This window comes from Hippopotamus amphibius, chromosome 5 (assembly GCF_030028045.1).
Source record: "Hippopotamus amphibius kiboko isolate mHipAmp2 chromosome 5, mHipAmp2.hap2, whole genome shotgun sequence".
NCBI classification, from domain to species: domain Eukaryota; kingdom Metazoa; phylum Chordata; class Mammalia; order Artiodactyla; family Hippopotamidae; genus Hippopotamus; species Hippopotamus amphibius.
The window spans coordinates 12203988-12231035 of NC_080190.1; the positions used below are offsets into that span (position 1 = coordinate 12203988).

General features: G+C 44.6%; 1 protein-coding gene across 2 annotated transcripts in view; it reads right to left on the minus strand.

The window, feature by feature from the left end:
• Positions 1–27048, minus strand: part of PLPP4 (phospholipid phosphatase 4) — a 129322-nt gene that overhangs the window by 52395 nt on the left and 49879 nt on the right. Inside the window, exons 3-5 of one of the 2 annotated variants that reach the window (XM_057735976.1) lie at positions 20280–20370; positions 15583–15646; positions 13223–13347 (exon numbers count right to left, since the gene is read on the minus strand). In XM_057735976.1, coding sequence (XP_057591959.1) covers positions 13223–13347; positions 15583–15646; positions 20280–20370 — 280 coding nt within the window. Of the gene's footprint in view, positions 1–13222; positions 13348–15582; positions 15647–20279; positions 20371–27048 lie in introns of those variants that run through there. The other variant, XM_057735977.1, reaches the window with a different exon arrangement.

A 27048-nucleotide genomic window follows, 5' to 3' on the forward strand; every position in this document is an offset into this window, starting at 1 on the left:
AAAATGAATGAAGAAAAGTGAACAGTCTGAGAAATATGGGATATCTTTAAACACATCAATATATATGTAATGGGAGTAGCAGAAGAAGAGGTGAGAGAGAGGAGCAGAAAAAATATTCAAAGAAGTCGTGGCTGAAAATGTCCCAAATTTGATGAAAAACATTAATGAGCATATCCAAGAAGCTCAATGAACTTCAAGTGGTTAAACACAAAGAAAGCCAAATCACAGTAAAAAGTGCTAAGAGCCAAAGACACGGAGAAAACATTAAAAGCAGGAAGAGAAAAATGACTTGTCATTTAAAAGGAAACTCCAGTAAGATTAACAGCTGACTTCTCACCAGAAACAATGCCAGAAGGGAACAGGATAAGGTATTCAAAGTGCATTAAAAAAAAAGTCACTCATCTTGGCAAAACCATTTTTCAAAATGAAAGCAAAATAAAGATGTTTTTTGAAAACAAAAATTGAGAAAATGCATTGCTGGCTGACCCACCTTACAAAAAGTACTAAAGGAAGTCTTCAGGCTGAAAACAAGTGATCCCAGACAGTAATTTGAATACACACACACACACACACACACACACACAAAGAGTAGCAATAAAGTTAATCATGTAATTATAACAATATAAATGCATACTTTTCTCCTTTATTTTCTTAACTGATTTAGAAAACAATGGATAAAAAACATTAATGGTAAAATGTTTTTTACCAATTTAGAAAACAATTGGTAAAAAAACATTATGTACGTAATCGCATTGCTGAGCTTTTAACATATAGATAGGTTAAAGCACAATGAATTATACAATGTATAATAATACACTGTGCCAATAATGTATTATTGTGCCACTAACAGCACAAAGGAGGTAGGTGGGAGCAAAGCTGTACTGGACTAAGGAAATGACAGCACATGGTGACTTGAATCCACAGGAACAAATGAAGAGAACCAGGTATGGTAAGGAAGGTAAATATAACAAACTCTATGAATATATACTTGATCGCTTTTTTCTCTCAGCTTCTTTAAAAGACATAAAATTATATAAATGATAATTTCAACAATATATCATTCAGTTTGTAATATACAAATATGTAATATATGTTTATAATAATAGCATAAATAGAGGCAAGAGGAAAGAGAGCTACATGAGGATAATATGGCATTGAGTTAGGCAATTGTTTCTTAGATACGACATCAAAAGCACAAGTGACAGGGAAAAAATTCATAAATTTGAGTACATCAAAATTTAACGTTTTTTTGTTAAAAACAATGCCAGTAATAACGTGAAAATACAACCCAATGAATGGGAGAAGATATCTGTAAGTCACGTATTCAGTAAGAGACTTGTATTTAGAATATATAAGGAACTCTTTAAACTCAATAATAAAAAAAAGACAAACGACCCATTTTTAAAATGGGCAAAGAAAATTCTCCTAGGAAGATATACGAGTGATCAATAAGCACATGAAAAAATGTTCACCATCATTAGTCATTAGGGAAAAGCAAATCAAAACCATAATAAAATACTACTTCATACACTCTATAATGGCTACAATCAAAAAGACAGAATAGAACAAGTGGTGGTAAGGATGTGGAGACATTGGAGCCCTCCTCATACATTGCTAGGAGGAATTTGAAATGCTGCTGTTTCTACGGAAAGCAGTTTGGCAGTTCTTCAAATTTAAGCACAGATTACCCATGTGATCCAGCAATTCCATTCCTAGGTATATACACAAGAGAAACAAAAACATACATCCACACCAATACTTGTACACAAATGTTCAGAGTAGCATTCTTCATAATAGTCAAAAAGTGGAAACAAGCCAAAAGGCTATCAATTGATAATGGAGAAATAAAATGTGGTATAGATCCATACAACAGAATATTACTGCAACAAAAATCAGTGAAGTACTGATACATGATATAACATGGGTAGACCTCGGAAACACCGTGCTAAGTGAAATAAGCCAGTCACAAAGGACTGCACATTATGTGATGACATTTATGTGAAATGTCCAAAGTAGGCAAATCTATAGAGACAGAAAGTTGATTGGCGGTTGCTTAGGTCTTGTGGGGAAGGAGAGGGAGGGGTGGAGAGCGACAGCTAATGAATTCAGGTCTTCTTTCATGGAGGCCAAAATGCCCTACAATTAGATTATCGTCATAGCTGTAAACCCTGTGAAGAGATTATAAAACGTATACTATAAACACACACCATAAAATCCTTGAAATGGGTTTTATTTCAATAAAGCTGTTAAAAGAATTTGCCTTTTGGAAATTCCCTGGTGGTCCAGTGGTTAGGCCTCTGTGCCTTCACTGCCGAGAGCCTGGGTTCAATCCCTAGTCGGGGAACTAAGATACTGCAAGCCGCGCCACATGGCCAAAGAATTTGTTTTTTCAAAAATGCAAGATCTAAAAAATCAGTATTGATGAACTCAGTGGCAGAGGAAGAATAAAGATGCAGATGTAGAGAACAGACTTGAGGACATGCGGAGGGGGTAAGGAGAAGGCGGGACAAAGTGAAAGAGTAGTGCTGACATTTATACACCACCAAATGTAAAATAGATAGCTTGTGGGAAGCAACTGCCTAACACAGGGAGATCAACTCAATGATGGGTGATGACCTAGAGGGATGGGATAGGGAGGGTGGGAGGGAGGCTCAAGAGGGAGGGAATATGGGGACATGTGTATAAATACAGCTGATTCACTTTGTTGTACAGCAGAAACTGGCACAAAAGTGTAAAGCTATTATACTCCAATAAAGATTGAAAGGAAAAAAAAAATAAGAGGATACAACTTTATACCAATTTAAAAAAAAGTGCAAGATCTCTACACTGAAAATTACAAAAACTTTGCTGAGAAAAATTAAAGAAGACCTAAGTAAATGGAGTAATATACTGTGTTCATGGATCAGAACATGCAATATTGTTAGGATATCATGTCTCCCCCAAATCCTGTTTACTCAGTGTAATCCCAATCATATTACCAGAAGGCTTTCTTACAGAAATTCATAAACTGATTCCACAATCTATATGGAAAAATAAAGAACCTATAATTGCCAAAACAATCTTGAGAAGAAAAAAAAGAACAAAGATGAAAGGCTCAAACTGACTTCAAGACCTACCATAAAGCTACAGTAATCAATACAGTGCAGTTCTAGAACAAAGATAGGCAGAGAGATTAATGACTGTTATAGAGAGTGCAGAAATAGACCCACACTTGTACAGTCTATTAATTTTTGCAAAGGCACTAAAGCTATTTGATGGTGAAAGTCTTTTCAATAAATGGTGCTGATAAAATGGATATCAATGCAAAAAGTATGAACTTCAAACCCTATCTCACACGAAGAACAAAAATTAATTTGAGGAAAGCCTAAATATAAAACCAAAACCATAAAGCTTTCGCAGAAAATTTAAGAAGATAGGTTTACAATTGGAGGGTGGGAAAGATTTCTTAAATAGATCACAGGAAGCAATAACCATAAAAGGAAAAAGTGATAAATGAGATTTAATCAAAATTTAAAGCTACTGCTCACCGAAAGACACCATTAAGAAAATGAATTGGCACTGATGGGAGAAAATATTCACAAAACATTTATTTGACAAGAAGCTTGTAAACAGAATGTGAGGAAACTCCATCAATTAATCACAAATAGACAAAAAAATTAATGGGCAAAGGATTTGAACAGACACTGCACCAAGGAAGACATGTGAACAGCCAATACACAAATGAAAATGTACATGACATTGTTAGCATCAGGGAACTACAATGAGACACTACTACACACCCACCAAAATGACTAGACAAACTTAAGAAAGACCAGTAACACCAAACATTGGTGAAGATATAGAATACCTGGAATTTTCACACATCGCCAGTGGAAATGTAGCATAAGCATTTTGTACAAATATTTGGCAGTTTCTTCTAATGTTAAACATCTACAGTACCTAACATTTTACCTAGTAAAGTCACCCACAGATATTTAGCCAAGATAAATGGCAACACGTCCACTAAACGAATTGCACACAGATGTTCACAGCAGCTTTATTCACAAGTGAAAAGACCAGAAAGACAAACAAACAATTTGTGGAAATACAAAATGCAAAATGCAAATACATTTCGGAACAAATGACTGATACTTGCAACAACATGGGTGAACTTCAAGATATTACACTGAGCAAAGGTTGCCAGACTTAAAAAGAACACACTGCATGATTCCGTTCATATGAAGTTCTAAAGTAGGCAAAACTAATCCAAAGGTTAAAAAAACAGCACAGTGGTTATCTCATGGGCATGAAGACTGGCTGGAAATGAACATAAAGAACTTTCCAAGGTGACAGAAATACTTTATATTATGATAGGAATATGGGTTACATAATGCGTCCATTTATCGGAACCAAACAGCAATGACTTACGCGCTATCTTAAAATGCTAAAATAATTTTTAAAAATGATCAGCATTAATCAATCAATGGTGGTGGGAAATGGGCAGGGAAAAATAAGAAGCAAGAAGGGCAGATTGTTGTACCTGGACCATGTGGGGATTCATTAGATTTGTGGGGTTTTTTTTAATATGTCTAAATTTTTTATAATAAAATAATTTTAAAAGAAAGACAAATAAAAAAGGCATTAGGCTTTAATTACAACTTTTAATCTGACTGTGATCTTTTTTTCATGGAAGTCAAATAGTGAGCCAAGCCTTTGAGAAAGAGTATTTTTAATTAATTAAACGGTAACCATTTCTAAAAATATTCTATTTATTCAGACCGAGAACCTGGAGAGTGGATGAATTTAACATGAGTGATCAATCTCTCCCATATATTTGCCTAATTATCCTAGAATAGAGTTTCTCAGCCTGGACAACACTGACATTTGGGGTTGGATCCTTCTTGGTTGCCGGGGCTGTCCAGTGCACGCAGGATGTTTAATAGCATCCCTGGCCTCTATGCAATAGATGCCAATAACATCCCTCCATACACACACTTGTGACAACCAAAAACATCTCTGGACTTTGCTAATGTCTCCTAGGGGGTAAAGCTGCCCAGCTGAGAACTACTGCCCAAGAACGTGCATTCCCAACCAAGACAATGTTGCCCCCAAGGGGACAAAAATTGGTTCTTGGGAAGATGAGAAAATCTTAGATATTACAATTGCTTGTGGTCCTCCAGAGTGCCACAATACTTAAACAGATACATGGTCTATCTGTGGAATTAATATTTCATGGTAGAGAAGAGCAGTTGAGAGGGGAGCCTATACAAATGAAGAAGGATTATCATGAAAAAAAGATTGAGAAACATCATCCTACAAAGAGGTCTGATTCTTCTTAAAGCAGTCATTCACTCCAGGGATTTGGCATCCCCAAAGCAAGTCTTTCCAGCATTCAAGGGAGCCTTCCTTTGAATGATGAAAAAGCTGCAAAATAAGTGCGGGTGGTTCCCAGAACCTCTGAGATTGTCATACAAGTTTGAGATGAAGGATGACACAAACTTAGGAAAAAAGCCAAGAGAGGCTCTTGCCAAGTTCGATGCATCCCTTGACATGACAGTAAATCTGGAAGCTTTCATTTCTCAGTTAGAAGACAAACCACACATATCGAGCGGACCTCAGACAAATGATCACCAATTTGTCCTGGTTGAACCAATGACCCAAGCAGACCATGCCATTTTATACCATGTTTAAAGGAAGAAGAAGGTGGCATTTTTCAAGCATCCCATCTCCCAGCAAAAACCCTGGATAGCAATTTCATTTCCTCAAATGATGCAAAACAAACAAATCTTGCAATGTCTTCTGCTCTTCTATTTCCTGTTTCTTTATGCAAAAGCCTGCCTAACCACTCCAAAAACCAGCTGGTTTATAATATTAAATATTCATGCTTGATGGAGTTAAACCTGGCTGCTTAGCATAGATGATATCTTATGATAATTTCTCAATCCATACTTAAAACCCATTTAGATTTGTTCCACAAAAGCAAACTTCCAGACACTCAGTCTACAAAGACCCTTTGGTATATGTACTCCACTCTCAAGGACTCCGTCATCAAAGTAACACCGAAGTTGCATGAGAATCTTCTAACATATGGTGCCTCTGTAACTAAGGGACTAGAGCATTATGATGGTATTTTTTATTTTAAAGTAATAAGGGAAAAAAACAACAGTGTGACGGCTAATTTCATGTCAACTTGGCTAGGTTATAGTGCCCAGATGTTTGGTCAAACACCAGTCTGGAAGTTGCTTTGAAGATATTTTTTCAGATGTAATGAGCATTTAGAACCAGTTGACTTTAAGTTAAAGGAGTTCACCCTCCATAATGTGGGTGAGTCTCATCCCATCAGTTGAAGGCCTGGAGCAAAGTTTCCCAAATGAGAAATTCTGTCTCAAGACTGCAACATGGAAATCCTGCCCAAGTTCCCAACTGGCTGCCCTGCCTTATAAATTTCAAACTCGCCAGCCCCCACAACCTTGTGAGCCAGTTCCTTAAAATAACTATTCCTCTCCCTCTCTATATACACATATACCCTATTGGTTCTGTTTCTCTGGAGAACCCTGACTAATGCAAATAGGGAAACAAATTCTATCTTAAATGGAACTAGAAGCACCTCAGCTGCACCCCACAATATATGAGGATGGCAAGCAGCTGACAGAGCTGAGGAAAGGCACATCTCCATTCCTGCAGACAGTGTTGAGAAGCTCTAATTCACCAGGCAGGGAACTGGAGACACAGGTACTGCAGGAGGTAGGGGTGAGACATGGGCTGGACAGAAAAGTAGGTGGCAAGTCCCCAGAGAGCAGTTAAACAATCCAGGTCCCCACCCCATCCTCGAACCAGGAAACAGTCACCTCCCCCAACTTTCGAAGGAGGTAGAAGATTTAACCATTCAAGGCTCTGGGCTTGGAAAAAGCAGGCAAGTAGAGAACAGGGCTGAACAATCAGACTGAAAACGGGGACTGAGAGAAGATTTGCAAGGTGACCAGTGAGAAACCAAGTCCCTGGGCTTGGCTTCCAGAAAGCCAGGTTTACGTACACTTGGCCAGAGACGGGGCAGGAGGTGGGGGTCGGGGGCCCCTCCGGGGAATGGAATAGCCTCTAAGTAAGTGCCAGATGCTAACACTCAGGTCAACCAGTGAAACCCCAGCTCATTCTGCACCCACACTTCAGTGAAGCCCACTTAACGGGCTCCGTCCAGTTAGCTTCAGTGCTCCCACCTTAAATAAGAACATCCAGCTGAAGATTGCCAGATATTTAATGAAAGCTAGATACCAGAAAACATGCAGATACAGAGACGGTGAGGAGCAGATGACACCTACAGACAAAAAGAAAAGAGATAGCAGACTCATGAAAAAAAGAACCCGATGTTATTTTTTAAAAATCAGAGTTCAGGGAAGAGCTCTTGGAAATTAAAAATATAAAATTCATAATAAAATTCAATAGAAGCATTGGTAAATAAAATCTTTAAACTCTCCTAAAGAGATGAACAAAAAGGCAAAGAGGAAGACAATAAGAAATAAAAAAGATAAAATCAACCAAGGAGATTCAACATCTGCCTAATACAGGATTCAGAGAAAAGAAACAGGGAATACAGAGGGAGGTACACAAAGTTTCAGAATAAAAGGACCCACTGAGAGGCCAGAACAATAAATACAAGGAAAAAAAATCCCAGGGAGGCACATCATTGTGAAACTTCAGATGACCAGAGATAAAGGCTCCTAACAGGTTCCAGAAAGAGAAAGAGAAAAGCAAAACAAAAGAAAGGAATGTCATTGGGTCTCTCTGAAGCACATGGTAAACTAGTCCTGCACAGAACTGATTTTCAATTTAGAATTCTACATCCAGCCAGAGAACCAAATAAAGACACTTCAAACATAAATGACCCCAAACACCTAGCTCACAGGTACTCTTCTGGGAAATGACAGGAGAAAGAGCTTTTCCTCCAGAGGCTTTCCCTGTCCCCCCACTGGAATGCCCATCTCCCCAGTCCCAGAGCATGGTGTTAAAGCACCTGGTGTTTGCCCTGGCCCCAAACAGCAGCTGCCACCTCTGAGCATCCTGTACCCTCCCCAAGTGCAAGCCTCGTACCTATAAAACACTAAGTACTCAAGAAGAGTCTGTTAAATCACCATCGGCCAGATGTACCTTAAAATTCCGTCATTTAAAGAATGCATCCCATAGACATATATATACTACCAACTGTAAAATAGATAGCCAGTGGGAAGTTGTTATATAACAAAGGGAGTTCAACTCAAGGATGGAAGATGCCTTAGAGGACTGGGACGGGGAGGGTGGGGGGGACTCGAGGGAGGGTGGGGGGGGGAGTCGAAGGAGGGAGGGAATACGGGAATATGTATATAAAAACAGATGACTGAACTTGGTGTACCCCCAAAAAAATAATAAATTAATAAAAAGAATGCATCCCACAAGCACTGATTATCCTATAAATGCCCCCTTTATATACTGTAATGCAGTTGTTTTCAAATGAAACGTCTATGTGCACAATTCAAGTGCATGGGTCTTGCTTTAGTAACGCCTTTTTCTTAGGCTTTAGTTTATCAGAGCAGTGTTAGGTTCACAGCAAATTTTAAAAGGTGTAAAGACTTCCCATAGACGCCCAACCCCCACATATGCAGAGCCTTCCTCATTATCAACATCCTCCAACAGTTGTTACAATTGAGGAACCTACACTGACACATCATGATCACCCAAAGTCCACAGTCTGTATTAGGGTTCACTCTTGGTGTTGCACATTCTGTGGGTTTCAACAAATGTATCAGGACAGGGAGCCACCATTACTGGGTCACACAGGGTAGTGTCACCGTCCAAAAACTCCTCTGTGCTCTGCCTATCCATCCCTCCCCCACCAAGACCCCTGTGGTAATGCTTATTTTTTTTAATAATACTTTTTTTTTTTTTTTTAATAAATTTATTTATTTATTTATTTATTGGCTGTGTTGGGTCTTCGTTGCTGCACACGGGCTTTCTCTAGTTGCAGTGAGCAGGGGCTACTTTTGGTTGCAGTGTGCGGGCTCCTCACTGCCAGCTTCTCTTGTTGCGGAGCACGGGCTCTAGGCGCGTGGGCTTCAGTAGTTGCGGCAAATGGGCTCAATAGTTGTGACTCACGGGCTCTAAAGCGCAGGCTCAATAGTTGTGGCGCACGGGCTTAGCTGCTCCACGGCATGTGGGCTCTTCCTGGAGCAGGGCTCGAACCCGTGTCCCCTGCATTGGCAGGCGGATTCTTAACCACTGTGCCACCAGGGAAGCCCAGGTAATGCTTTTTAGTACTATTTGTTTGCAGCATGGGCAACATGTTTGCAGTTTTGTGGGCCAGGTCTCTTTTGCAGCTACTCAATTCTGCCATTATAAAGGGAAAGCCTCCATAGACAATATGTAAATGATGGGCATCTCTGTGTTCCAATAAAACTTTATTTACAAAAACAGGCAGCCCACATGCTATCATTTGTCAACTCCTGGACCACAGTAGCACATTCTTCATTCCTACAATTTTATAGAAAAGAAGTTTCTTAATAGCTTGACTTAGCAATAATAAGGTTTTTGGGTTTTGGTTTTTGGTTTTTTTCTCATTTTCTCTCTGAAATCTATCCTCTTTCTGGAAATTGAAACAACACCCAAGCAAATGCTGAGATGGTACCATGAAGGACAATTCCCTTTCCGGGATGTCCCTGCTTTCAAGCCACACTGCCTTTCTCCAATTTAAATCCCAAGCTTCTCAAAACTCTGAAGGAAATCATTCTCTTTGACACTGTGATCTCTGCTTTCCAGCAAGCGTGGCTTAGGCTGCCTCACACAGCAAGTCCCATAGCATGGCTGCCACAGGGATGTGTCGTTGGCCGAAGGTTTGTCACATGAGCCCTTCAGGACAGTGCTGTTTGACTGCTTATGGTAAACTAAGAACAAGATCTTTTGTTTCCAAAAGTAATCAATGTTTGCGCTTATGTTCAAAGAAAACCAACTGTTCTGCAGGATGATGTGGATATCGACTACCTTCCAGCCACCAATTATCTGTAAACAGAACAGAAGCAAATCCGCGTTTACCTAGAATGGGGAATTCGTCTCTGCAGATCCCTTGGTCCAGAACTCGTATCCACTCACTCAAGTGCAACCCACAAAATTGATGTCATTGAAAGCAGAAGGCGTATGTATCAAAATGGGAGTCCGCTGAGGTCATCCCCTCTGAGGTCCACCACTTCTGCTGAGGAGTAAAAAGTCACACCAACCACTAGACTTCCTAGTAGCTACAATAAGAAATCCAGAAAACAGCACTGAAGCTTTTTCTAAGTGGATATGTCAGCTCCCTGCAAGGCAATCACTGCCCTGTCATAAAAAAGAGAGAGAGCAGATGAAAATACTCACCAAAGCCTAGAGGGAGGGGAGGATTCTGTGTCTGCCAAGTAGTAAAAATCTGTAACCTTTTAGTTACATCTGAAGCAAAAGATAGTAATAGCCTCTGTCAAAAAGCTTGCCTCGCACAGATGGGACATCAGCCTCGCATGCCACAAGGCAACTCGTGGGCAGGCCTGTCAGGAAACGCATTTGACAGGGAGGGTGTGCCTCTAAGAGAAACACTTTCATGGGCCCTGGCCTCTACACTTTGTGGTCCAGCAGCCTTCTAGCTTGAGTTATTCTCATGAGACCTATTTCCTTCCCAAGTTCAAATGCAACAGTAGACATAAAACTGTGCTGCAGTCTTCAGTTAACCATCTGAAAGCCAGGATTAAGATTTTCCCATAGGGTTCCACTTCTTAACTGCTTATAATTTTCAGAGCCCCTTAAAGATCATCACCAAGTCTTTGGGAGGACAGAACATGTCTTAAAACAACAGAGAACTTGAGCGACCCCACAAGGATACAGATGGAGAGTAGATGGAAGCCGGCCCCAGGTGAATACCACCCCAGGTACCTCTAAACAGTGCTGGCACAGGAATCCCAGACGGTAAGGAGACAGGAAATCAATACAGCAGGCATTCCTCCAGCTGGCACTACACTGCCTCCAAAACAGAGACTCACTTAAAACACGACTTCAGAGAGGAAGAACAAACTCAGACAGGAAGGGATTCCAAATGGATGCTCGACCTTAACTAACAGAAGTGCCTGGAGCCTAGAAGCACCGTGAACCCTACACCATCATACAGGCTGTGCCCCAGACCACACTAACCTCAGAGGGCATTTTAGGAAGTACACCCAGGAACGTGCCTTCTCTCAATCTCCCCCACGACTCTAAAGCCAAACCTTCTCCATGAACCAATAGGGGTTCAATCTAAGTCTCCTTATTCTTTTCCCAGGGCTGCTGTGACAAATTACCACAAACCTGGGGGCTGAAAATGAAAGAAATGTATTCCCTCACAGTCTAGAGGGCAGAAGTCCAAGATCAAGGTGTTGCTGGGCCATGGTCCCTGTGAAGGCTCGAGGGGAGGCTCCTCCCCTGCCTCTTCCAGCTTCTGGTAGCTCCAGGTATCCTTGGCTTGTGGCTGCATCCCTCCAATCGCTGCCTCCATCTTCACGGGGCCTTCTTCCCTGCATCTCTAAGTCTCAATTTTCTTCTGCCTTTCTCTTATAAGGCCAACTGTCACTGGACTTAGGGCCGACCCTAAAGCCAGGATGATCTCATCTTGAGATTCTTAATTACATCTGCAGACTTTTTTCCAAATAAGGTCACATTCATAGGTTCTGTGAGCTAGGACTTGGACATATCTTTTTTGGGTCATTATTCAATCCACTAAGGTCTCCAGTGAACTAGAGAAGAAAATGAGTTATTTATTTAAATGAACGTGGACTGTGAACACCTCGTTGTATTTAATCACCTAAAGCTTAAGACACTATTGTGTTGGGGGCTGGCAGGAAGGTCAGCTAAGGGTCCATGAACAAGCTGCTGAGTCTGTCTAAGCCTCACTGTCCCTGTGCATAAAGTGGGGACAACTGGACCTGGCGGGGCTGTGGCACAGGTTGACGGAGATGCACTTACAGTGCCGGGCACCCCAATCGTGTTGACAGGCCCCACTCACCAAAACTCTGAGCAAAATGCCCAACAAGCACCCTGCAGGAAAGGCTGTCCAGTCATTCCCTGATCTAGCCGCTATCAGGGTGTGTATTAGGTATACTTAGAAAAAAGAGAAAAGATTAAGGTAACAGGCTTAACAAAGCTAAACAACGATCAGACCTGTGGGGAATCAAGGACTTCGGGTCAGGAGAGCAGCCTATCCTCTCCCACGTAGTCACCTGTGGGCCTGGTTCCTCTGCAAAGCTGCCAGAATCACCAACCTAAATATACAGACTGCCACTGCCTGTGGACTCCCCAGGACACGAGCTGTGTCTCATTTATCTTTGTGTCCCCAACGCCTATCACAGTGCCTGGCACCTAAGTCACTCGGTTAACAGTGACGGGAGGAATGAAGACATGAGCCAGGACACCCTGGGAACCTCAGCCCTGAGACTAAGCAGTGCATGGATACCTGGCGTTCATTTCAAGCACAATATCAAGTCCTTGACAGATACCGAATGGATTAAGAGAGCGCATCTCAACACTTGGGCCCGGCGGATGCTCCAGAAATGTCAGTGGTCACCATCACTGATTTTAAGCCTCACTCCCACCAACAGTGGAGGCCATATCTTTCCCATCTCACACAGCAGGAACTGAGGCACAGAGAGGTTAAGTCACAGAGCTAGGACCTGGCAGAGTCAGGATTTGTCACACTTCAAAGACCTGTGTGCTTTCCACTAACTCGTGTTATTCATTCTTTGCTTTAAGGCTGGTCTCAGCTCACATACCCATAATCAGAGTATACATCGGCCAGGGAGGGGGGGGTATGTTCATGTATATATATATACATATATATGCTATATGTTGTTACACACACACACACACACACCCTTCATTGAAGGAGTAAACTAGAGAGAACACTGAGCTGAAAGGCATAAGGTCCCAGGGATCATGATTAATTCCCTTGCACTGTCAAATTCCTGACTGGTACTGCCAAAGGGTAAAAAGTCACATGTCACACACTGCCGAATTCACAAAAGTAACACATACAATGTTTCGTAAACTCCAAAGTCTCGTCCTCAGGCTTATTTCTTCCTGTGGAATATCTCATTTCTAAGCCAATCAGTGAAGAAAAGTGAACCATGCTCGACATTCAAGTATCAATACTTTTCTCTCCCCCTAAACTCCCAAAGAAAGTGATCAGGAGACATGACCTGGGAACTAGTGTCCCAGCCACTGAACTTACAGGAGGAATGGATGCTGGGGAAGCTTTTGCGGCCCTCGGACACCAGATCGGGATCACCTGTGCAGTGCATTTCCGAGTTCATCACTCCATCTGGAAAGCAGCGGTAAAAGAAATCGGGGCGAGGTCTACAAAAGACACCATGGACATTTTCAATATAAAACGCTGCCATCACAAACAAGCCCCAAGCTGACCCCGCCGTCCCCTGCTGCCCCAGCTCCTTCGTCTGCCATGAACACTGCAGCCCCCCTGGAAGACACTGTGGGTTTGGGCAAAGCTCAGGCTTCAGGTCAGAAAGATCTGGGCTAGAACTCCCGCTCTGCCACTTACTAGTTTTATGACCTTGGGAAGGTCACATAGCCACCCCCAGCCTCAGTTTCCACATCTGTAAAAGAGGGAGATCGATACCTACCCAAAGGTGAGGTCCTGAGGGTCAAGCGAGATGCCTTCCAGGAGCCACCTAAGCACAGCGCTGGTGGAGGAAAGGGCAGGTCCTGCCTCCACCTACAGCTCCACTACACGGAAGCCTGGACCCAAGCCTCCAGGCTTCTCACAGCCCTGCACCTTGAGTCTGGATGGCCAACTGCCTGCCCTTCCTTAAACAGCAGGTCTCACTTAACCTAACTGAGAAGACCTGAAAGCTCAGCTCCAAGATGCAGAGCGCATGGTCACCAGGTCATCTGCTGGTCCAGGTTGTAGGGGAAACTCTACAGGGACACAGGGACAAGCTGGCCCCGAGGCCAAACCACCTGCCACAATCATGGCTAACATGTATTGCGTACTTACTGTATACCAGACCCAGCGCTAAGCACCGCCCATGGTCATGTCATACGATTTTTTTTTTTTTAATTTTTATTGGAGTATAGTTGCTTTACAATGTTGTGTTATTTTCTGCTGTACAGTCAAGTGAATCAGTTATACGCATACATATATCCATTCTTTTTTCGATTTCCTTCCCATTTAGGTCACCACAGATCATTGAGTAGAGTTCCCTGTGCGATACAGTAGAGTGTATATATGTCAACCCCAACCTCCCAATTCGTCCCACCCCCCCGCCCCCCTTGGTAACCACAAGTTTGTTCTCTACATGTGTGACTCCATATGTCATACGATTCTTATGAAAACCCTGGGGCAGGCCCTGGGACCTCGTTCATTTCACAGGTGTGAAAATGAAGGCTTAGAAAGATTACACTCCTGCCCAAGGTCACACACAACCAGTAAGTGGCAAAGACAAGCTCTGAACCCCAGCAATTGGATTCTTGCACCTACACACCGCACCCCACGGGTGTCCGCCTCACTCAAGTGCAAATTCTCACACAGACGTGCGACGGTGGATCCCCTCACATCAATGCAGCTAACCTTTGCCGAATGCCTGCCGTGGACAAGGTTTTGCTAAGGCTGTAACCCAGTCCCCCTTTTCTGGGTTCACACAAACTGACTCACTGGTTCTCTGGCTCTGGGATCTGGGCCCAACAGCAATCTACCAGTATCTGTAACATCAGTTATTAGTAATCTATCAGCACTGCTGGCGTACTATCTCTCCCCTATGTGGTTAGTGTTTCTGCAAGTGTGGCTATTCACCTACTGACCCAGAATCTCAGAGCAGACAAGGCCTGGGGATCAGCATTTTATCGGGGCCCCACAATTCTAAGCACGGAAAGTTGGAAGGACACTGAAGACCCAGGTCATGCACTGCCTGATTTGTACCTATCTTCTGCCCCCTCGGTGCCTGGCCAGCACTGCGCACCAAGTATTTACATGATCACTAATACTGAGGCTCTGAGAGGGGAACCAACCTTTCCAAGGCCAACACCTAGTCAGGGTCAAAGTCAGATCCTGAATTCGGGTCTTTCGATGGTTTGTCTCTACAGAGACTAGCTCACTTCCAGAGCAGTTGGGCGAAAAGGCAAGATAAATGGAGACGAGAAATCATTTCCCGGGGGGGTCAGAGAAATGTGCCACGAGCCAAAGCTCAAATGCCAATCCATATGTCTTATTCCAAAGAGGATAAGAAATAAGCAAGATTATGTAGTTTTGGGGGGCCAAAACTGGCGAGTTGGTATCTGGTGAGGCTCTGGAACACCTGTGGATGGACTGGAAATGCCAGCAGTGGGCTTTGGTCCACACGGAAGCACAGTCAGTGGATGACACCGCTTTACTATCGATGTCCTTACTGAAATACTAAGTTTGTAATTCAAAGCAGAGGAATGATCTGTGTTGAGGACAGAAATCTCAGAGGACAATAATTTCAGGGAAAACCAGAAGAGCTCAAATGTGTCCCCACCCAGTAACCTGTGGCCAAGGCTCCTAAACAGATGACCTTGAGAATCTAAGCCACTATTTGCTTCTTTTTTGGAACTTACCTTCCCACTATTAATTTAATGGTGTTTGTGCAGACTCCATTCAAAGCAAGAGCCAAGGACACGGCTACAAAACAAAACCAACAGACAGAAAAATAACCAGCTGGCTCGCAAATCAAAATCATCCCTACCATCACTGTTTCATCATACTTCTGCTTAATTTATGACCATAGAAATTAGAACCAACACTCTAAAAAAGGGAAGGAAGTTTGAATGGCTAGGGTAAAATATAATTAGAATAGGACTTTGGAGAGTGACTCATAAAATTCCAAGCTCCTATGACATGAAATTTATCTTTCCTCCTTTACTGAAATTTTCAATATCACAGAGAAGGCTGTCTATCATGTTCTGGTCTGATAGAACAGATTTAATACTAGAATTAAATGTAGAATTTCTTTTGCTGGTAGCAAGAAACATAACTTTTTTATTTCCTCTGGCAACCTTCTCAGACATAATTCTTATCAGAGCAGCTGCTGGAATCCTACTGCAAGTAGGACATGCCCGCTCAGCCATCACCTCCTTGTTGACCCGTCTCCTGCCGACTGCTGTCCACTTGTTATCAAACAAATCACAGCTTCTGAGGAGGTAAAGTGTCCCAACACCTCACTGGCTTTTAAAAAAGTTTGCCCAGGTGATGCTTTCTGCCACCGAAAACAATAGGCACTTCTGGCTTACATTCTTTAAAAACAGACAGCATGGGGACTTTCTCCAAGCAGCTTTGAAGCATAGGTTGTCCAAAGGGTGCAGATGAAATGAGTCATGGAGCTTTCCCTGCAAGGACCCTGCACCTCTCTCCTGTGTTTATCAAGACTGCACAAAAGGCAAGTCAATGCAATGGAAGGTCAAATGCTTTGCATAAGCAATAAAAACCTATTGATGCCCCGTTCCATTGCTTTGTTGAATAATAAAGCATATGGCTTACCATTTCCCTTTGGCAAGTATGAACTGTTCAATACTAGCCGAGATTTATGTAAGAAAATAGTGGTGGAGGGCCATTTTTGGGAAGGAGCTGCCTGGTGCAGTTCACGGTCATCAAGGGAGACAAATGTGTTATTCTGCAAACGGAAAATGCTGTGAACAGTCAACACGGTCACCAAGGGCACAGGCCACTGAGATGGAGACAAAACTCACCTGCTTTTAACAAGTCATGGGAAGCAGAGAGAAAGGGAGGGACCAGTTCAAATGAACACCTTTGTCAAAGGGAAACTAACTGCCTAAGTGCAGGACGGGCAACACTGCCGTATCAGCAAAGAAGGGATGGGCCACCGGGGTGAAGAGCAGAGCACAAGTCAGCAGCACAGCACCACCTTTAAGACACCGAGCACGCAACTGGGGTGGATAAACTGGAAGCAAGTGTGGGGGGACTTGGAGAGATCATCTGATTACATTCTGCGCACACAGACCCTTCCTAAAACACTAGCTTCCCTCTCTCTCACAGGCTCAGAGCACTGCTGAGAGGTCTTCTTTGCAGACAGGAGGGAAAATTCCCCAGGCTATCTTCGCTGCAATATTCTCCCAGAACCACAACAATTAACAGGCTGTGAGACTGCCCTGAAATGACAGGGGTCTTTTCTTGTTAGGGCTAGTCCAGAAGGCTCACTGCTGCGTTTTCTCAGCGGGGCCATACTGCTTCTCATCCTGGTCCTAGCATGGCCTCTGCACAGAGAAGGTCTCCGGGAACAAGCATCACTAGCTGATCTCCCAATGCCCCTGGGGAACTTCAGAGGCCGCCACATCAATCCAGAACACCATACACGTCCCCAGCCTCTCCACCAGCTGGGCTTACTGTAGCACAAAGCAGTTCTCTGAAAAGCTTCAAGTAGCTGAGCTAGGAAATGTGTGGATGTGATGGAAGCACCAACAGCTGGCAGCTTCACTCTCTGATCCAAAAGCCTGAAGGAGATAGAAAAGAGTGCGGAACTGGAGCAACGATATTTAGGGTGGAAGTCACTGCAGCCTTCCGGAAGTAACATGAACCGATTATTATACTCAACTGAATAGCACAGCCCGCAGGGGACCAAGATAGCGGACCTCTCCCTGATACCAGAGGAAAGGCTGGCCGAGCAGGAAATGAATGGCCCCAATCATTGGAGGTGGGGTGTGTGGCTTGTGGATTGACAAGACCCCGGGGGGTCTGATTCATAAGGGCTGTGTTTACAGCAGCCCACAGCACTGGGGGCTCGAGAGAAGAATCAGAAAGACAGGCCAGACTATGTCTGATGAAGAAATTCAAAGCAATGCATCGTGAGAGTTGGCCTGCAAGTGGCCTGCATGCAGGGCACTGCTGCTTATAAGCACCCCAGAGGATTAGAGGGCTTCTGTTGTTGTCACTTCTGTTGCTGGGAATTCAGCACTGCAGTCCTTCCAAAACAGCGTTCTCTATTGTACAGATCTGGCTGTTCTGCAGCCAAATCCCTTAGAGCCCATGCTGGGTGGGGCAAGCCTCATTCCCCTCTTCCAAGAGCAGATTCGCGAGCGTGCAGATAAGGGGAGCTTTTGGGGTCCGGGTCTGCTGAAGATGCCTGGGTAAAGAAGGCACTAAAACCTTCCAAACTACTAAACCACCCTCAGTGAGAAAGGCCTGAATTCCAGATAACAGGGGAACAGTAGTTTTCTGTCCTTGGGTTTTAAAGATCACTCCCTCCACCCCCTACTTCCAAGGCTTCCTAAAAGCAGCAATTTAAAAACCAAACTGTGTACAATGGGAGGTTCTTCATCATTTTTACAAGGCAGGCTCTCATTTATTTAGGCAAACAGAACATCCAATATCTCCGCCTTCTCTGTTAACATATAGGAGGCCGGGTATGGGGTGCAATTTTGAAATGTCATCCTAAGGGAGATTTAGCTGAGAATGAAAAGGTCTAGAGAAAGTAACTGTAAGCTACTCACCGTCATAACAACAGCCCAGCTCCAAAAGCGGGCAGTAAATTATAACCATAACCACAAAAGACAGTTCCTACCCACAATCACACATCTTGGGACTCCATGTCAGGGGAGTGACTAGAAAAACAAGTGAGGCAGAGAGATTTCCCAGTCAACTGAGAGAGCTCCCAATGGGACATTTGGGGACCACAGTGATATCTGTCCAAATGCTGCCCCAGCTGCTCGAGCCATATATGGGAGGGCACCTATGCCCTTCCTGGAAAACCTGACCTTTCCACCACCTCAGCTGAGGAGACAGAGACCATGTAGTGACCAAAGCCTCAAACCACAGAAGAGCAGCCTGGGGTACACGCCTGACTTCAGGGAGGGCACCCACAGGCTGGCCAGAGACTCAGGACCTTTGTGTCTAGGCTTGAGAAATGGATCAAGCCAGCGTCTCTGCCTGGGAAGTCTGGACCACGAGATGCAGTCAAACTTGGATGTGGCCCTGGAGCTGAACGGTCACGCAGGCGTGGACCAGGGGCACCCACCACTGCAAGCCCCAGCCTCGCGCAGACCAAAGATGTGGGTGGCAGAAACAAGACAACCAGACAGGAGACTGAGGCAGGGAGCGAGAGAAGGAGGGCACATCACAGAGAGGAGGGGTCCTGAGGCCACAGGGGCACCTCCATCCCTCGTGGCCCAGACCCCTCTTCCGTTCCGACGAGGCGCCTCTGTCCTTTTTTCCCCTACTCTTGGATGTCGGTGACATTGCTTGTTATAGCCCTGGAACCAAACCTAACTTATTTGAACTAATTTGAGAAGAATTCTGTTCTTTTCAACTACACAGAGCCTAACCAAAGCCTGGTGATATAAGAAATGTTCCCTGTCCTTTTACTGCTCTGCATACCCTAGATCCCACCCTCACCCTCCTTCCCTTACAAAGAACAGGGACGACCATGTTTTGCTACATTTTCATTTCCTCAAACCCCAGTAAGTAACAAACATAACCTTTAGTGAAGAATCTCGTATTTCCGGATTTACTAGCTAACTGAATGGTGAGCCTATACAACACACCAAGAACACCACCTGTGTGAGGGTTTGGGTAACTTTAATGTGCCACGTCAAAAAATAAACCTAATTCAGTTTTCCTAACGACCACAAGGCTAAAAACCTGGCTTCCAGGTAATTTATTTTGGTTGCGAAATAAGCCAAATTGTTTTTCTTTCTCTTAATGCTGTCATTTGCGCAGTCTTTTGATTGACATGCCGATCAGAAAAAATGGACTTAACCCTAAAAGTGTCACACTCACGTCACAGGCAGATATGGCTCAGCTGGGGGAGAATTTATAACAATGGTGCTATAATCGATGGTAAAGACTGGAGCATTCTTCACATAATAACAATTGACTAACTGCCAAAATGCCCCCAAACTGAAGATGAGTTATGGAGCTTGTTTCCAATTTATATCATATTTCACATCTGCTTTTGCACATTTTTGCCTCTAGCCCATGATGGTTGGTCAAGGAGTCTGTGGTTGATTTTTCAACTGCCCTTAATCTGGGCCTATGAGCCACAAATGTGGGGTTGGACAGTCCGTGGTGACAAAGTTTCAGGTCACTTTCAGCACAAGGCACAGCAGCAACGGGTGGACCCTGAAGGTAAGGTACTTACCATCCTGCATGGGTTCTTCTTAGCGATAGAAGTTTAGCCTGTGTTTGCAAGCTTAACTTGATCAAGAGAAAAATCAGCTGGGTGCAACTGAGACTTTCAAAATCTAGTGGTCTAAATTATCAAGTTCAGCCCCATCCCCTAAAGCAGGAACTGTGAATACTCTACCTAGGAAGGCTTCCTTAATTTCAGTCTTGTCTGTTCGCCGGATAATTTTCACCACACAAATAACAGCCAGAGGTGTGAGGAAAGAAATTGCCTGGAAGAAATAACAAATAATCCCTTATGAGGACAGCGGTTTGCCATCAGAGGGCTGATTGGTAATGAGTTTCAGTTAGCTTCGTTTAGACTCACTAGTTGAATTATCTTACTGAACTCCTGACCTCAGACTAAGAAGGATTTATATCTGTACTTAGAGACTCCGCAGACTTGAAAAATCGGAGGTCTGATTATGGGCTATAATTGATTTGTAATTGCTGGGAGCCACGTTTAAAGTGGTGGCTTTTTAAACAGAAAAGAATAGTCTATAATTATAATGACATCTTTGCCAGTAACCCTCCTCCTGTCCTCCCCTGCAGAGGGGTGGAAGAACCCTTGGCCTCCCATCCCCAGCCTTCTGGCAACATGGGAACACGTGGGACTTGCTTAGAGTCAATTGATTGATTCCCCTTTGGTGTTCTTCTGTTGAATATTCACGTCTGCTGCAAAGCAGAGGTTAGTCCTTTTGCACGAAGTCTCTCCTCTTCCCTTCCTCCATCCCCTTTCCTTCCCTGGACCAAAGCACTGGGAATGCAATAAGTACTTAATGTATGAAGCTGGTGGGATTCAGATGCAAGCGACACTCATTACTGAACCTTCCATGGGGCACGGATCATGTTTGGGTACCATCAGGTACTGGAGGCTCTTAAATCCTCACGCTGGCTTTGTGACCATCTTTGCCAAACTTGAGGACTATATGTTCCCAAGAACACAGAGCTGGTGAGTAGCAAGGCCAGGCTTTGGAGGCCAGGTTTTCTGCCTCCCATGTCTAGTCTTTACTCAGCATTCTATAATCATTACGTTGTTTTCAACATTCCAACAATCAAGAAAAAGGTATGTATGTTACTTCCTTATGATTATAATATCTCAAGATAACAATCAAAAGGGATTCAATATCTCAAATCTACAATCGGCCTCACAGATGGTGGTGGGAGGGTAGGGTGTGGTAACTATTAACCAATGGTGTTCACACTTTGGGAAATCTCCAGCCATGCTCTAATCCAGCTGTTCCCAGCCTTTCTGGCACCAGGGATCAATTTCATGGAAGACAATTTTTCCACCGGGGTGGGAGGGGAGGCAGATGGTTCAGGAGGTAATGCAAGCGTCGGGGAGCAGCAGATGAAGCTTTGCTCAGTCGCCTGCCACTCACCTCCTGCTGTGTGGCCCAGTTCGCAACAGGCCGCGGACCAGTACCAGTCCACGGGCCGGGGTCTGGGGACCCCTGCTCTAATCGATGTCACTTCTTGGAAAGTGGCTTTCAAACAGGACTCATGCATGGCTAGAAGATACTTTCCTTTCTTAAAAAACAGAATTCATCCAAATGCACACAGTCTTTCAAAATAATTGGAGATGTCCTGCACACTTGCTACAAAGCACCTTGGGGACTCCTCTTTGGGAGCGGTCTTCAGAGACAGTTCATGAGACATGAGAAAGCCCTTCTCCTTACTGGCCGGTTTCTTTCTGACCACAAATGGTAGTAACCACCTTGATAAGCCTCCTTCTCCGCAGTGGCCCTGAATGACTTGGCTATTAAAACGCCACATCAGTAAGTCCTATCGCCATGGAGGGTATTCAGAAGACTACGGCACAGGTCTGAGGGCAGTTGTACAAGAGAAAATTCAGAACTGAAGCGGAAGATAGCCCCAGGGGCGACTCAAAAAGGCAACACTCACTTGTGAGTTAAGAATTCTAGCACGTATGTGAGTTTCCACGAGTACCTGGGTGGCTCTCACACCTAAATACCTGCTGGGCTTGTTACAATGCTGCATCCCTCAGACACTCTTATAGGACAGGTCTGGGAATCTACATTGTGTAACAAGCATCTCAGATGATACTGGTAACTGAGAAACACTGCATCAGTTTTGACCCACACATTCAGTGTTTAGAGAGCGATGGCTGAAGCTCCTGCCCCTGTAAGTCCGAAGTTATGGTCAAAGTCGAAGAAGTCCTGAGCTTTTTGTTCACTTTGGGGCACCACAGACCAGCCACTGCCCCCAAATAGGAGAAAGCAGCCCACTGAACAGTGAACAGCGCTTGCAATGACTCTACCGACAGCCAAACCTTAAATATGAGAACAACAGAGAACTGAAAAAAATATTATAGGACAATCGCAGCTGGCATAGTCTAAGGTTAGACAGAAATAGAACCCCAGAGAAAATATGATTTGGGAAGACTTTCCCTCCAAGGCTCCAGAGGCTGCCTGCAGGAGGTGATCCTAGGCAGCACTGTGGTGACCAAACAGGAGATGGGGCACTGGGTGGGAGACCCGCGGCCCCAAGCCCAGCATTGGGAGCTGGAGAAGGCATCGGAGCTGCCTGGTGGCTCAAAGCTTGCAGCTTCAAGGCCAAGCGGGTCTCTCAGCACTGCTCCCTGCCTCAGCTCTCCTGCTTCTAATTACATCCCCACTCAGACTCACCCAACCAGACTGAACTGAACTTTCCTAGGTAGATGCACATTGGTCTGTACTCTAGAACCAACGACAAACTGCTTCCTGGGCCAATGCCAAGTGCCCAGGAGGGCCCAGGGCTTCCCATCTCATGAGCTTCGCAGGTGAGGAATTGCAGCCATCGGACAAGAGTCACAGGCCCCACCCAGGCAGCTGCAACAGAAATGACTGCACGTGACTGTCAGGGCATCTTTCTCTGCTCCTCTCATCCTAACGGATGCTCTCCTCTGGTCTCGTTCCTTCTTCCTGGAAACGTATCTGCCGTATCTTTGGGCAGCACAGTCCTCAAATCAGGACAGGATATTCACATTTATCATGTGCCCCCTTTTGTATAAATATTTTTTCAGCCAAAAGTTGGAATTAAGAGATGAGCCCCAGAAACTACCACATTAGGAAAACAACTTCCTCCTAGGCAAAATCACCTCTGAACAGAGTGAAAGAATGAAGAAAAAAGAAGCACCCCACTTTCACTCAGCAAACCAGACCGAAGTTAAATCGATGCCCACCCCTTTCACATTCTGACAAAGGCCTTTAGAAGGTGCTGTTCTGCTCCCCAAGCCCGTGGACGAGATGAAGATGGACTCAGGGACATATGGGTGGGAGTGGTTACTTCTACCTGCAAACAGGTGTGGAGATGGAGGACAGAAAGGGACAGGCAAAATTTCCCCTGGGATTGTCTTCCCTTAGGTTAATGTTTCCATGGCCTAAAAAAAAAAGTGAAAATCCTGGGAATAGCCCAGTGGAAAGACAGTGAATCATCTGTGCTTATTAAATGGGACCTGAGAGAGACCAGGACAATGAACTCCAGCCATTCACTGCCTCAGGATGCAGGAAACATACTGACCCCTCCCTGTGCTTGAGTTTTCCCCACTAGTTATGAGAACAGGGCTGCTGTTCTGAAAACTCACTAATGACATGGTCTGTTCCAGGCACTTTGTGTAAATTAGCTCAATCAATCCTCACAGCAACCCTATGAAGTAGGCTCCTTACTTAATGGATAGAAAACTAAGGCACAGAGAGGTTAAGCAACTTGCTAAAAGTCACACAGCTAATAAATGGTAAAGTGGGAATTTGCACTCAGTCTGTTTAAATCAAGCTCTGTGTGCTTTTAACCAGTGTTGTGGCAGTTCTCACCTCAGAAGTAAGAAGCATTAATAAAGCATGGTAAATGCCTTTACTCTGGAGTTGGAGAAGGAAGGAAAGGGTCTTGTTTCCAGGAACATGGGTGAGTCGTGGAAGTGTTAGTGGCAGCTGTCATGGATTAAGCACCTACTATGTGTTGGGGCTTTCCTCACATTGTCTAATCCTCTAGCTACTCTGGTGGGGAAAACATCCTCCTTGTACAGAAAAAACTGGAACTCAGGCAGATAAGTAGAACACGCAAATGTACACAGCTACTGGGACCAGGACGCCTCCAACCTGGGCTGCCACGCTACCTGGGCTGGAATCCTGAATCACAGTGATCACCTTAGCCCAATAGCCTCATCTTACGGATGGGGAAACTGAGGCTGAGATCATTGTTGTATCAAAGAACATTTTATAAACTGCTTATTAAAAGTACTCTGCAACACCCATATTTCATGATAACATATATAAACTGTTAAGCAGGGTTGAGGGTGTGGCTGGTTTTGCCTGATGCTCTTCCACAGGCGAGGAAGCCAGAGCTCTGTGGAGGAAAATATGGGGAACAGACTCAGATTAAGGAGAGCCAGGTTCAAGCCCCAGCTCTGAAATGTATCATCTTTGAGACCTTAAGTATGTCACTCAACCTATTCACCTTTGAGTCTCAGTGTCCTCATCTATCAAATGGGTACCTTGGTGATACACATAGTAAAGCATGCTTGCGTGGATTTAAATTCACTGAGTCATTGAATGCTTCTTATGGACCACACACTAAGGGACGTGTTGTAAGTCTATCTCCATGTGAAGCTCTCAACACCCTGGGGAGGGAGGAAAGTGTTGTTAAACCTCCTCTTCTACAGATAAGGAAACTGAGGCACTGAGACGGGAAGTGATTTTACCAATTCACAAAGCTGGGAGCGGCCTGAGGCATCCACACTCTGGAGCCCCTGCCAACTGCTCACCCATGAAGCCCAGCATAGAGTTAGTGTCCAGGAAATTCTGATTGCTGTTCCCAGGGAAACCTGTGACCAGATGATCCACACCAGGATCCTGTGACCAGACACATGCAAATAAAGCGTTTTAAGCTCCAGCCCACCTGTGCAGGGAGGTCAGGGACAGGGAAGAGCCCTATTAGTCCAGGCGCCTTGCCCGTGCCCTACAGAATCAGTGTCCCAGGATGCAAGGGCCCCGACTTGTTCATCCACCAATGAAACCAATACAGGAAGTGCCATCCATCCCTGGTCATTGCTACACCCAGACAGTGGGTGACCCTGAGCCGTGATACTGTGTTGCCAGGATGCTTCTGGAAATCCACCAAGCATGGAGCAGCGTGTCTGCAGGGAAGGGCATCTGTGTGCCAAGAACTTTTAACCACCAAAGGGGCTGAAGCCAGGGCACCTGATGTTAGGATGTTGCCAGAAAAGAGCTTGTCCCTGGGGTCCATCCACATCAGACAAAACAATGGGTCCAAAGTGCCTTAATTCCCAGCATCTGACAGAAGGCATGCTTCACCGTGCTTCGAACAACTCAGGCCACGCAGACACCTGGGAAAGGCCCTACTGTGAACAAACAGTTACAGCCCGTCACAAAGCTGAGGGCGAAGACTTTTCAGAAGTGTCTAAAAATTAAATTATCACAAGCCAGCTTTGTCTCTCTTCCTTCCCTCCTCCCCCCAAATTATTTCCATCTTCCTTAGAAGCTTCCTATTCCGGAATAGAAACCCCTGTTAGCAAATCACCACAATATCAGTAATATTCTACAGAAGTAAATCTTCTGGACATATCGTGCCTGGAGCAAAATGAGACAGGGGCAAAGGATAGGTCTTGGGCAGATTTTTTTTTTAAGCCAAGGAAAGAGATTGGGAAACATGTACCATTCCTTCAATTCCCTACCTGAGTCTTGCCTGTCCCTTCCTGCGATGCTGAACCATCTGACTCATGTTCATGTCTGTGTCCCATTAGACTAGAAACCATATCTTATTCAGCTTTGTTCCTCTACTACCCACCGCCAAGCTAGGATCAAGGAAGGTGCTTCGTAACTTTCTGTTGAATTAAGTAATAATTGACTAACCTGAAGTTGTCCACAATCTCCCTGTATCCCTGCCTCCCTCAGCCCCCTTCACCATGCAGCACTCCAAGCAAACCCCTATTCATGGGGCCCACACGGCCCTGGCTCTGCTGCATCTGTGCCTTTACATCTGCTCTTCTGTGTGGGACACGCTGCACTCACCACCTGTCCACCTCACCTGAGCCCCCAAGGAGGCAGCACAGCTGAGTGGCTCCAAGAGCATCTGCGCTCTGACCACCAGCATTCAGATCCGGGTCCAGCCACCCACGGTTGTAAACCTTGGATGAGTTGTTTAATCTCATGACACTTTCATTTTCTCCACTGAAATGATGGGATAACAAAAGTGCCACCCTCAAAGGATTCTGAGAGAATTCACTGAGATGCTGTTTATAAAGTGATAAGCACAGTCCCTGTGTTCAAGGGATGTTGGCTGTTGTTACTACCATGGGGAGGAGGAGGAGGAGGAAGATGGTGATGGTGATGAACTTCCCTAAAGGTTTACATGAGCCTCTCCTCTGCCTCTTTCCAGATTCCACTTTGCTTCAGAGTACCATGTCCCCCAGGAGCCTGCAGGGGTCAAGTCTGATTTGACTTTCATCACCTGCAATTCCTATGGCTTTCCTCACCCACATCCGGCTCCTGGACGTGTTCTCCAAATACACAGAGACACAAGTACTACAGACAACAACAAGAGGGTACTAAAAAACAACACCCAACGCCAACTGAGTCTTCCTACACCAAAAAGTACGCTTTCAAAGATGCTCTGATACACTCTACATGTTCAGAAAGGAAGCATGACCTCTTCTGAATAAGGGAGCAGCTGATGGCTGGGAACAACCAGGAAATGTTAAGTCAAGATACAGTGGATGAGAAGAGAGTTCTCAGCCTGCCTCTATGGTCCACAGGAGCCCAGAGTCATCAAGGGAAACAAGCCCTTGGAATCAAAAGGTCCAACCACATCCAAGTTTCATGTTGACAGAGTCTCCTCAGCTGATGGTACCAAGGACAGAGAAAATGCTGTCCGGGGGCTTCCTGGTGATGTCA